The sequence below is a fragment of the Triturus cristatus genome, chromosome 3_2, assembly GCF_964204655.1.
Source record: "Triturus cristatus chromosome 3_2, aTriCri1.1, whole genome shotgun sequence".
Classification (NCBI taxonomy): domain Eukaryota; kingdom Metazoa; phylum Chordata; class Amphibia; order Caudata; family Salamandridae; genus Triturus; species Triturus cristatus.
This window is the reverse complement of record NC_140584.1, coordinates 1,169,007,683-1,169,020,561: the sequence shown is the minus strand read 5'-3', so window position 1 is coordinate 1,169,020,561 and position 12,879 is coordinate 1,169,007,683. Positions and strand designations below refer to the sequence as shown.

Genomic DNA, 12,879 nt, shown 5'->3' with positions numbered 1-12,879 from the left:
TTTACATGACTCCTTTGGCACTTCTGGTGGAATCGTTTGGGGTACAGCTGGTGTCCTACTCAGACAATACACGTGTACTACTCATGTGGGACAACACTCCCAGCGCTCAGAACAGATTCGTAGCGTGTGTCAACAGTATTTCAGTGGATGGGCCCGAGTAATCTGCAATGCAATACCAGCAAAGCCGAAGTGTTCATTTTCGACACTCCTCCTCCATCCTAGGGATGCCCCTACCCCTGTCTGTCGTACGCAACCTAGGGGTCAAATTTGATAATAAGCTATCCTTCAGATCCCAGGTGCTCAGTGTGTTGGGAACGTGCTTCAGCCTTCTAAGATCCTTAAAAAAGTTCTTATTCTTGATCCCTTCCCACTGCTAGAAAATGACTATTCAAGGTCCTATAACCTCACATCTGGACTATGCCAGTGCGTTCTATTGGGGCCTCCCTGCATACTAACGCAAGAGACTCCAGTTGGTGCAGAATACAGCAGCCCGGCTTCTCTTAAATCTTTGGAAATATTGCCACATTTCTCTGTTCCTCAAGGATTTGAATTGGCGACCAATCTGTGAAGAGTAAAGTTCAAGGGCCTTGTGGTGATTCATGGAGCGATTTACAAGTCTGGTCCCAGTTACTTGGCCAACAGACTTGCACACTCACTCACTGCACTTCCTGGCTCTTCAGGACTCTGCCGCCTGTCACTGAAGCTACCTCTTAGCGGATTCAGTGCTGGTGCAGACTCGAGGACAAAACATTCCCTGCCGCCATTGAGGGTGAGGCCACACCCACTTTAGGCCACGCCCCCCTCCCTAATCTGAATAAAAGCGCTGAATACGAGCGCCGTCTTCAGACCCACGTACCCTCCTGAGGCGGAAGCCGGGAGCGCTACGGTGTTTATTTTAAAAATTACCTGTGTGCTTTTTGTTGTATTTTAAACTCACTCACTGCACTTCCTGGCTCTTCAGGACTCTGCCGCCTGTCACTGAAGCTACCTCTTAGCGGATTCAGTGCTGGTGCAGACTCGAGGACAAAACATTCCCTGCCGCCATTGACGGCGAGGCCACGCCCACTTTAGGCCACGCCCCTCGCGCTAATCTGAATAAAAGCGCTGAATACGAGCGCCGTCTTCAGACCCACGTACCCTCCTGAGGCGGAAGCCGGGAGCGCCACGGTGTTTATTTTAAAAATTACCTGTGTGCTTTTTGTTGTATTTTAAACTCACTCACTGCACTTCCTGGCTCTTCAGGACTCTGCCGCCTGTCACTGAAGCTACCTCTTAGCGGATTCAGTGCTGGTGCAGACTCGAGGACAAAACATTCCCTGCCGCCATTGACGGCGAGGCCACGCCCACTTTAGGCCACGCCCCTCGCCCTAATCTGAATAAAAGCGCTGAATACGAGCGCCGTCTTCAGACCCACGTACCCTCCTGAGGCGGAAGCCGGGAGCGCCACGGTGTTTATTTTAAAAATTACCTGTGTGCTTTTTGTTGTATTTTAAACTCACTCACTGCACTTCCTGGCTCTTCAGGACTCTGCCGCCTGTCACTGAAGCTACCTCTTAGCGGATTCAGTGCTGGTGCAGACTCGAGGACAAAACATTCCCTGCCGCCATTGACGGCGAGGCCACGCCCACTTTAGGCCCCGTCCCCCGCCCTAATCTGAATAAAAGCGCTGAATACGAGCGCCATCTTCAGACCCACGTACCCTCCTGAGGCGGAAGCCGGGAGCGCTACGGTGTTTATTTTAAAAATTACCTGTGTGCTTTTTGTTGTATTTTAAACTCACTCACTGCACTTCCTGGCTCTTCAGGACTCTGCCGCCTGTCACTGAAGCTACCTCTTAGCGGATTCAGTGCTGGTGCAGACTCGAGGACAAAACATTCCCTGCCGCCATTGGCGGCGAGGCCACGCCCACTTTAGGCCACGCCCCACGCCCTTTTTCACCTCCTCGATAAACATGTGCCATTACCGTACGCGCAGCGGGCACGCCGTTTGCGCGCCGAAGGCGCGCCTAAGGCAAGCCCGTCTGCGCCCGTCATCGCCAAGACATCGCCTCTCGCCTGTCCCCCTGGCCAAACTACACGGGAAGCCTACCACTATGATAGAGAACGCCTTGTTGCCCTGAACCCTGGAAAGAGCTGCGAGACGATATCCGGACATCTTGGACAGACATGTCTTCAATGTAAGTCCTGTCATTTTTCCACTCCTAGCCCTTGCCTACTTAGGCATCTCCAAGCTGTGCATAAACAAACCCCTCTTACCATCTTACATCTAAATGTTAGGTCTCTCTATAAACACCACCCTGAGGTTAATAGTCTCCTACTCGAAGAGAAGCCCGACATTCTTTTCATCTGTGAAACCTGGCTCCATGACGATATAACCAGTGTCTCTAACCTCACGCTCTCAGATAACTACCATATGAAATCGATAAACAGAGACACCAGAGGCGGCGGCATTGCTGTCATCTATAAAAAGCAATTTCTCTGCTCTTTTACTAAAGAAAACATTTCGAGCTGCGAAAGTGCTCGTTTTAAGATTACAACGGGCCCTCACTTCTCCCTTTCTGGCTTGTACATCTATCGATCCCCCGGACCTACGTCCACATTCATTGATGCTCTCCTTGAAGTGGCGAACACCCTTGTGGTGGGCTCAGCAAACTTCACTCTATTAGGAGACCTCAATCTCCATTTCGACCAGAACCAAGATTCCACCATTAAAAACCTTCTGGCTGACCTGTCAGCCCTACAACTCTACCCTCTGATCCTGGACGCTACCCACTCTGCTGGACATATATTAGACCCTGTTTTCACTAACATCCCAGAGACTATAACCGAAACGCCCAAACCCATGGGATGGACAGACCATTACTTAATTAAATTTACCATCTCGATTAAGGAAATGCTCTATAAAGCTGAGCCTACCCGCCGCCTAAAAAGACCATGGCACAAACTTGCTCCCAAAGACCTGCAGTCCACCCTAGGAGAATTCCATCAAAGGGCACATATAAACACTAATACAACATATGCTGCCTTCCATGACTGGATCACTAAGGGACTAGATGCCCTCATCCCTCTCAAATGGACTAAGGGACGCAGCTCCCCTTCCAACCCATGGTATAACAACACCTTGAAATCCATGCGGAAGGAATGTAAGAAAGCTGAGAGAGTCTGGAGGCGAGAATACAATGACAGTGACAAAGCGCTCTATCTAGCCAAACAAAAACGATACCACAAAGCTATCTGCTCTGCACGCGCTGCCTTCTATGCTGAAGAAATTAACACCAGCCCTAACCCCGCCAAAGTTGTTTTCAAACTAGTAGAAGAGCTACAGAGTAATAGATCTCCTCCCTCCAGCATTACTTCTGCGCAGCGATGTGAGGACCTTGCCACATTCTTTATTGAAAAAGTGCAAAAAATCTATAGATCCTTCCCACTGCACTCCGCTACTTCGTCCAGCTTCTCTACATCCATCAGCAACGGCACCATGTTGAGGCACATACATGAAGTCTCTCATGAGGACCTTACTAAATTATGTAGAAAGGTCAAAACAGGTTCCCCGGCAGACCCTATGAGACCGACTCACTATGTCGAATCTCTAGACTTTTTCCTGCCTACCCTGGCGTTCATACTGAACCTTTCTTTCTCCTCCGCCAGTGTCCCGACTGCCTGGAAACAAGCATGGGTCTCTCCTATAATTAAAAAACCGACCCTTGACCCCTCCAAACTGGAGAATTTTAGACCCATCTCACTGCTCCCATGGCTGTCCAAACTTGCAGAGGCCCACGTAAACATCATCCTGTCTAAACACATGGATCAAAATAACATCTTAGATTCCTCTCAAAACGGGTTTAGACCGGGCCACAGCACGGAATCTGCCCTCCTAGCCACTTCGGAACATCTCCGGACGATACTTGATGCCGGTCAAAGTGCTGCGCTGATCCTTCTGGACCTCAGCGCCGCCTTTGACACGGTATCTCATAACATTCTCTTACATCGTCTGGCTATGGCGGGAATCTCAGGTCTTGCACTGGAATGGTTCCGCTCCTTCTTGACAGACAGAACTTTCCGGGTATCAGCTCCTCCATTCCTCTCCCAGCCCCACCCCATCGGACAGGGAGTCCCTCAGGGCTCTGCACTCAGCCCATCCCTTTTTAACATATATGTGCAACCACTTGCGGCAGTGGCTAGAGAATGGGACCTTACGCTGGTGTCATACGCTGATGACACACAGCTAGCCATCACTCTCAGCGAAGGCCCATCCACCTCAGCCGCTAGGTTCAGAGATGGTCTGGCTGCGGTGGCCCAGTGGATGACAGACAATTGCCTGCAGCTTAATGCAGGCAAAACAGAGGTGCTGCTCCTTGGAAAAAACCCCAGCCACTGGAATCAACACTGGTGGCCTTCGTCGTTGGGCGCCGTTCCACCCCCTAAATCCTTGGTTAAAAACCTTGGCGTATGGATGGACTCCTCACTCAATTTTCAGACCCACACAAAAAAAGTAGCGGCCACCTGTGTGGGACTGTTGAGGAGCCTCAAACCTATACTCGGTTTCTTCGACCCCAAGGTCCGCCAAGTGATTGTCCAAGCCACTATTCTCTCCCGCTTGGACTATGCCAATGTCTTACTTCTGGGCGCCAACAAAGCAGAGATAGCACGATTGCAACGTGTACAGAACACTGCGGCCAGAACCTTGGTCGGTCTTCCACGTAGATGTTCAGCCAAAGCCACAATCCGTAAGCTGCACTGGCTTCCCATTGAATTTCGTATCCAGTTTAAAACCCTTATCATGATTTTTAAAATCTTTAAAACTGGACGCCCTGATCTTCTCCGTTCACTCCTCTCACCTTATGTGCCTCAGCGTAACCTACGCTCCCTAGGCCAACATCTGTTGATGGTCCCCCGCATTAAGCTCGCCCGCACGGGTGGACGTTCTTTCAGAGTGCTGGGAGCCAAACTTTGGAACTCCCTGCCAGTTCACATCCGCTCATTGGAAAATTTGTCTGCCTTCCGGAAAGCCGTCAAAACTCACCTATTCCCCTCCTATTAGGTCTCCTAGTTGCTTTCTCTTTTGTCCTCCGCTGAGTTTGCGTGGTTCTTTAGCGCCGGGACGCCTCTTTGCTGGGGCAGCTGTTTGCGCTTTATCAAATTATAACATAACATAACACTATCCTCCAGCGAGAACTCTGCATTCCTCAGATGCCTTGTTAGCTGTCATGACAAAAGCCAGGAGGAAGAAATGGGGCGGCGCTTCCTTCTCTGCCCTTGCCACCTGTAGCTCGAATGCTCCTCCCTTCCATCTATGGGCCACCAAAGACAAGGGTTCCTTCAAAGAGAACCTAAAAACCTAGCTACCCATTTTCTGGATTTTGTTTTCACTAATTAGGTTTCACTACTAGTTATCATCATAAAGATGCTACCTTGCCTTGCTTTATGGAAGCGCTCACGCTTACTCCACTGCTACTCCAATAGAATGCTGGCCCTGCCTTAAAGTAGCCCAATAGGAGATGTAATATTTATCGCACCAGATAAAACCGATCTACCTTTAGTGTGATCATATTGATCTGTATATATCAAGTTCACTAGCAGCGTATTCTAAAACGTGGAATACCCACGCCGGGTCTCAAAAACATTAACAATCACAGAAACAACAGCTATTAATTAAAAGGCTGTAAACATCAGTGGCAGTGGGGGTATTTAAGGTAACGTAGTCTGTCTTTTGGATGAGGTCTCATTTCTCATCCAGACCCATATCCTCCTTGGAGTATTCAGGAAAGTTGCAGAAGGTTCCCTTTTCACAGTGCAATGGTTTCTATGACCGGTGTCGCCGGGCTGCAAGGTTTTCTGCCCATTGATTTTTCATGGAGTTTTCTTCTAAGGCAGTGAAAGTGTCCCCTCTTTCATCTCATTCGCTGGGTCGATCTTCTTCGTAGAGGGCTCGTGATGGGGCAGATGCACCATGGTTGGTAGTGACTTTCCTTAACATTTCTTGAATCATGACCTATTCCATGTGACTGTGACTTTGCCTCTCCATTGTGATGGGTGGGATGAACCCTCAGAAAGCATGACTGATCCGGGTAGACCACGATGGGGAGATAATGAGCCAATCTTAGTTGGGATGCAAGCACCCAAGTGAATATTTCTGCATCTACATTTGAGATTGCAATAGGCCAGGATGATTGTCACATTCTGGCATGTTCTCTTGTTCATGTATTGGGGCGATGTCCTCTGCCATTGTCTGCAATACTTACTCCAGCCCCCTTCAACGTTTTAAGTAGGGTTACCAGAGAAGTCACCAGAGCCTCTGCAAAGGTCTTCTGCAAACCGGAAATCGTAAACCGGAATCGGAAGTAAACCCATTAGCGCTCAGGATTGATTGGGTTCGAGGGCTATTGCTGCCAAGTTTTGAGTACGCAAATAAGTGAAATTTCTATATTTGCAGCGTCCCATGAGTAATGTTTGTTAATCACGCGTCGCAGTTGGATTGACACTTTGTCAGGAGCAGTTGAAAAAGAAAATCTGTACAGTACAAAAACAAACTGATATTCCAGTGTTCAGCCCCATGTTTCTAGAAATAGTAAAATATGATGAGGGTTTCGTTTATTGCACGGGCACTTGCAGGTGTGGGTTACATCACAGATAATAAAATGTGCCGTGTCTCTGGTAGGTTGCACAAGTAACAACTAATTGTTGTGTTATGCTAATTTGCCTTTTTAACTGGGCAAATATTAGGTGTTCCTTTTGGCCAATTTACTGACAGACAGATAGAAGGATAGAAAGCTGATTTCGGCTCTCTGGGCTTGATTCTTTTAACGTCTGGTGGCAGGAGACACAAGCAGTGAGAATTGAATAGCAAACCTTTGAATGCAAAGAAAGATCCTGGATTGAAATGCCTGATAGTGCGTGGGGCTGGAAAACAGGATGCGGCTGTTACATTTAAAGAGAAAGTACGATGGGCCGTGTTGAAATAAAATGTATCAGTTTGTGAAAAAGTAACGTCCCAATCTTTGTCAAGTGTGTTTCCAAAAGGTTCAGCCAGAAGTCATTGTGAACGCAGATGCTCTTTAGTGAGGCATTCCAGCTTTCCGAGGAACTGACATTGGGTTATGTGTTTACAGTAACTGCAAGCTCTCAGAAATATTGAATCTGCTGTCTGTTTATGACCTTACGCAGTGCGTGCTACGCGTTGTCAGTGTGGCCCGCCATCTTAGACGCAGTGCGCCAAAACTGAAGGCTGGGTGCGCGCACTCTTATCAACGGCAGGCCGAGGTTTACTTTTACCATGACACAGCAGCAGGGCGGGCTGGGAGGGGACTCGGGCTTGGGTCCGAGGACTGATTTGTGCTGCGTCAGAGCGTGCGTCAGGTGTCTCTCTGTCCTGTATACTCAGACTGCAGGTATGATTTACCCAATCATGGCAGCAGTATACTCCAAGGGGATCAGCTCCCCCCCCCCCACACACACACACAAATAAGTCAAAATAGGGTGAACAGCATCCAGAAACCCAAGAGAGTCCATAGTGCCAGGCTGAATAAAGTCTTGCATAACTAAATTAAATCAGTCATTCCCACATCACCTGTACCCGCTATGGGATGGCTCATGCTGCTAGCCATGACCGCCTGACAACCTTGAGTCCTCGCGGGGATTCAGGCAAAACATTTCCAAAAGCTTGAGTATAACCTGTGATGTGTGTTAGCAGTGCTGCAAAAGGTGGTGCTCAGCTGCTTTGGACAGGACGAGGGCCAGGTGCAGGGTCTGGTCATTTGGAGGGGTACTCCGAGACCCGCGAGGAGCTTTGAGTGGGAAGGGACTGCGGAGTCTGATATGAGATGTTGAACTAGGTCTTCCTCTTTGGATGGTCTCTGGCGGTCATGCTGTGAAAGAGAGAGGCATGTTCAAGCCTTATGAACTGCCCTTTCCTAGATGGTGGTTGGTCAACAAAATTCTACCCGAGGTTCCCGATTGAAAATGAAGTGGAGTCGTTTCCTGTGATGTTACTTCCTGTGTGAACCATATGTAATGGAGACATTACCAAGTGATGATTGAGATAAACCTTAATTTTTCTCTGTTTTTTATTTACATTAGTTTTTTCACTCACAGCAGCCTTTGTTCCATTTAGATGTCTTTTCTTATCTCTTTTTTTGCTTCCTTGATCTCAGGGAGAGTTTGATGCGTTTGCATATCTGTTTCTATATTATTTTCAATCCAAAGCTATAAAAGGAGGATTTTTTCCATCATTTTTACTTAGCTGGGACCCTCTTAAGGAGACACAGTCCACCTTCCATTAGTCCTGTTACGTGCAGCTTGGTACCGTGGGTACTGTCAGTAGTTGTCCTTTTATATGGCAGTCAAGACGTGGAACTTGAGAGACCTTCACAGCGCCCAGGCCTTGACCAGGTTTCCTGTTTTGGATGATCATTCTCGCTGAGTTCACGCCTTTTGCAGTTTTTATGTAGAGCAGAGTTAAGAGGCCTAGCTCCCATCACTGATCATGCTGTGTTTTTAAGGGTAGTTCTGACATTTCATAGCCAGCAGGATAGAATAATTTTTTTGGGTTCCACTATCCAACAATTCTATTTGATGATGGTCTTTTAATATGATTTTGAGTACAAAAACATTGTTTTGATTGTCATTTCCCGTACTAAAACAATTTGCTTTGCGCTTAAATGTGGCATGTTTCAGGGTCTGATTAGTTGCCTAATTTCTTAAACAATCTCCGGTGCTAGACAAGGACCAGGTATCTTTGCACTTCATATGGTAGTCCAGGGGACTCTTTGGTTTGCTACCTTTAAAATAGTTTTTCTGGAAATCCCTCTGGTAGATTCTCAGAGGATTGCAATCGTTTTTCAAGGTTATCTTTGGCAAATATAGTGTAGAGCATCGTGTCTTTTCATCATATGCTTTAATGCTCAGGGACTGCAGATTGCATTTTGCTTGCGCTGAATGGTTTTGTTCTGTAGGGAGAGAATGTGAATTTCTAAGGATTCTGATCAGTTTATTATCAAAAAGTCTATTTCATTTTAGATGCAGTGATGGACTCTCACATGGGATGAAAGTCCACTGAATGAGTGACTGGATTGTGTCATGCAATTTTCCAGTTGATCAGATGGAAGCCTGCCATTTAGGTGTAACCATTTTTATGGAACGAACCAACCATATTACATCTGCCATATCACGAGGCCTCTAGGAAGAAGCCTGACCTAGCGGATGAGATGAAAAGGACACCCTTTCACTGCCTTAGAAGAAAATTCCTTCAACATCAATCAGCAGGACATACAGCCCAGTGAAATTGATCATTGAAACCATTCTCTGCAGTTTTCCTGAATATTCAAAGCAGAGTATGGGTCACACTGGCAAATGATACAAAGCTCAGATAAAAATCTTCTGCGTCTATGAACTTTTGCTTTTTGGAGCAATGGGTGAGGGATGTTCCACCAAACGTCATTGTAGATTCTCCCTCTCGTCCCCAATATTATTTTTGCTGTGAACGCTGCGTTGAATCTTCTGTCCAGTGAAAGGGCCTTTGTTGAATTATTAAAATAGCTTCACTGTCAATCTGGTGACGCGCTTAGCTGCAGAGTGTTTTGACGGGCTCCCTGAGGAAAATAGCTGTTGAGTAACATGGCTGGAAGAGGCTTCAACTTTTCTGTAACCTTGGGAGGCAGAGCAGTATTGGAACAGTCTTCAGGACAGAGTTTAAAAGATGAGCATTGAACAAGCATGTGGTGGGCAAGATTTGAGCCAAAGGCAACTTGTTAGTTTTCATCTGTGTCCTACTAAGAACTTCTGATACTGCCAACGTGGATGCAACAGAGACCTCTGTGTATAGTTTGGCTGTACTTTTCCTTCAGTTATTTCATTTCTAAAGGGTCAATTCTCTTTTTTCTACAAGACTGAGCATAGCATTTACAATACTGCAGACTGGATGCAGTTAGACATTAGGAGCAAGGGTAAGTATGGACACAGAAACAGAGCAGAAAGGAGGAGGAACAATAAGGCTGAGAGTGGAAAGGGCACAGGGAATAGGTTCAATATGTGGAAGGCACGCAGCCGTGACCGAATAAAATAAATGAAGGGAATAGGGCGTGCAGAATCTTGGGTAGGGATCGGGACAAGGGACACAGCAGTTTAAGAGAGTCCATTTTGTGTGGAAACCTGATCTCCTGTATTTGTTCCCAAATATTCTAGGACTGGAGTTAAGATTGTCATTTATCCAGTTCTATAATGTTCTGGGGGAGAAGGCATACAAGAAGCCATTGCACCAGCTTTTTTCTCTTCAGCCATGCTCATTGGTTCACCAAAGTGACCATACTTGATCAAGTCACTATACAACCACACAGTTGAAGTTTTCTTTAACCCCTTCCATGCTGGACGGATTCCCCTGCTGTGCTGATCTTTTCTGCGCGGGCGTGGTCATGACGGAACGGTTCCGTCATGAGCACAGCTCAACCGTGGCTCATGACGGAACCGTTCCGTCATGAGCACCGAAGGGGTTAACACCCAATTTCAGTTCCACTTTCGGAGGTGTCCTGTTTGTCAGGCTCCGTTGTGAAGGTCACATGCATCAATAGGTTATACCTTTTTTCCTTAGCAAATCTGTCTGCTCCCATTTCAAGTGCACACTCTCCTGTTTTCCAGGTCTCTGCAGTATCTTCTTCAATATCCGCATTGGCAGCCTGGAAAAAGAGGTCTCTCCTGAAACCGTGAGGTTTATCAACTCCATTGGGCAAGTTTTGAAGAATGCACAATACGTTGATTTCCTCCCCACATGGAGTAGGGGCATCCTTCCCTACTGGAAGCGATTCCTGGAAGGCTCGGACATCATTGAGGCTTATGGTGAGGCTGGGCAGGTCTGTACTGATTTTGGCTAACAAAACTGGCTGAAGTGTCGCATTCAGGTAGCTTTGACCAGTGGAGGTGTGGGTTGGGAAAAAATGCTGATAATTAACCTCTATGGGCATTACCTACATTTAAACTCTTTCATGGCAAAGTTCAACTAGGGCTTTATAGACCATCTTGTGAAATTGATGTATTTGGAAAGTCTGGGCTCAATGAAGATTTAAAATTTCAATTAATTCTCTTCAGGGTGTTTTCTTTTTAAAACCGTTGTTTTAAATAATTTTTCTGTTTAATCCCATTACCTACTGTAGATTCCTCTTTAATAGAAATGTACGACTTACGTTTTACTTTCATAGTGTAAAGTTAGAGATTAGTATGAACTCCGCTGAAGTATGTTAGATAAACAATTGATGTGTACCTTCTAAAAACTCAAGCTGGTCTCCTACTCCTAATACTTCATAATCTTTAAACTCGTATTTTTACCCAAATGGATACCTTAATCCACCTTCCTTTCGAACACAAAGGGGTAAGATGGCTCCATTCATTAGCTATCACAGTCCTCTACCATCACAGTAATCTGCTGGTGTTGTGGCCTTTACAACCAGTTTATGTTCTGCGACACCCTCAGTCCTGTTCCCCTAGTCCTTCCTTCACTACATTCCATGAACATCAGACAATTCGAAGATCCGATCTGACCATTTGAAGCTCTCCACTGTTCCTAGCTCCTACTTAGCTCTACTCAGAGCTGCCACATGCTGTCAGTGGTAGTTTCAGCAACATAGCGTCCAGTAGCCTTCTGACAAACATTAAACCATCAACTGGTCCTGTCTTACCATAATACGCCTTCAAGTAATATTACTTGCAATACATAAACCTGACAAAAAAACAGGAAGTAATACTATCAGTCTTCTAAAAACTATACAAAAAGTGATTTTGAGAAAGTACTTGTCAGCGATTTGTTTGCATTGGGCAGCCCCGTTCAGCCAATGAAAGTTTCATGTGTCTTTCACATGTTGGACCAGCCCACAGGAGTATTGTGCAGGTCAACATTTGCAGTTGTGTTTAACAAGGAGTCTGTCACTGACATAGCCCTGGATGAGTTTCTTCTGAGGCACTTGTGGGGAGCAGGTTATTAATAGCTTACTCCACTTGGTGCTGGAGTTCCCCACTCTGCTGCTCAGGTGCTGCAGGGAAGCAGGAAGCCATGAGCAGCAGGCAAGTGCTCGAGTCTGGCATAGAAAGAAAACCTAGAGCTCTCGTCATTGTGGAGATAATGCCTTCATTTCATCTGGCTATCATGTGAACCTGATGGTGTGAACCAAGATTTCAGCTTGCTGGCAGCCAGCTCACCTTCAAGGCCTGACCGCAACACTTTGGCAGTCCACCTGACCTGCGTCTCCACCCTCCAGATTCCAGTGGGTGAAGGGCTTGTCAAGGAAAAAAGATGGTTGTCTCCCTCCTTTCCCAAAGTATAATTGAGTTGCATTGAAGTAAGTGGCATTTTTGAAGGATGATCATGAAAAGAAAAAAATAGTCCAAAGTTTTCTTTGAGTGGCTTTCCTAAAAAGTCAGGATACCCGTGTATGAGATGTCGGTCATGAGTTGTTTTGTAGATTTCCTGTTTTGTTCAAGCGCTGTCTCACATATGTTGTCCGAGGCTGTGATTAGTCTGCAGGCAGAAGTTAAAGCTAACTCTACAACTCACTGTTCACATTCGACCTTTATTTCATGGTATTGGTTTAAAGGCCAGGTCTAGTTTACCAGTCGAGATTCACAGTGTTTTTTGTGAGCCGCTGCTGCGCAGCAGGGCGGTAACAGCGTGGCAAAACCAGGCAGCGAGTCTCCGGAGCTTCAACTATCCCTGCCATAGACAGTTATTGAGTTGCAAGCTCCAGTTGTCCAGTTTGTCCCAGTCACAGGTATTTATTTCTGTGGGAGTAGTTAGTTCTGCTACTGGATGGTGGGCCGGGCAATGCTTTTCAAGGAAAATGCAGGCATCAAGAGCACCTATGGGGGAAGGAGTACTGTCCAAACAAAAAGGCAAAATATA

General features: G+C 46.5%; 1 protein-coding gene across 3 annotated transcripts in view; it reads left to right on the top strand.

The window, feature by feature from the left end:
* The window catches only part of LOC146859368 (sterol 26-hydroxylase, mitochondrial-like), a 142,864-nt gene that overhangs the window by 76,730 nt on the left and 53,255 nt on the right, over positions 1 to 12,879 (top strand). For all 3 annotated transcript variants that reach the window (XR_014980096.1, XR_014980095.1, XM_085650052.1), the window contains exon 4: positions 10,629 to 10,826. Coding sequence is in view for 1 of the 3 variants with exons in the window: in XM_085650052.1 (XP_085506178.1) it covers positions 10,629 to 10,826 (198 nt within the window). In the remaining 2 variants the exon portion in view is untranslated. The remainder of the gene's footprint in view (positions 1 to 10,628; positions 10,827 to 12,879) is intronic.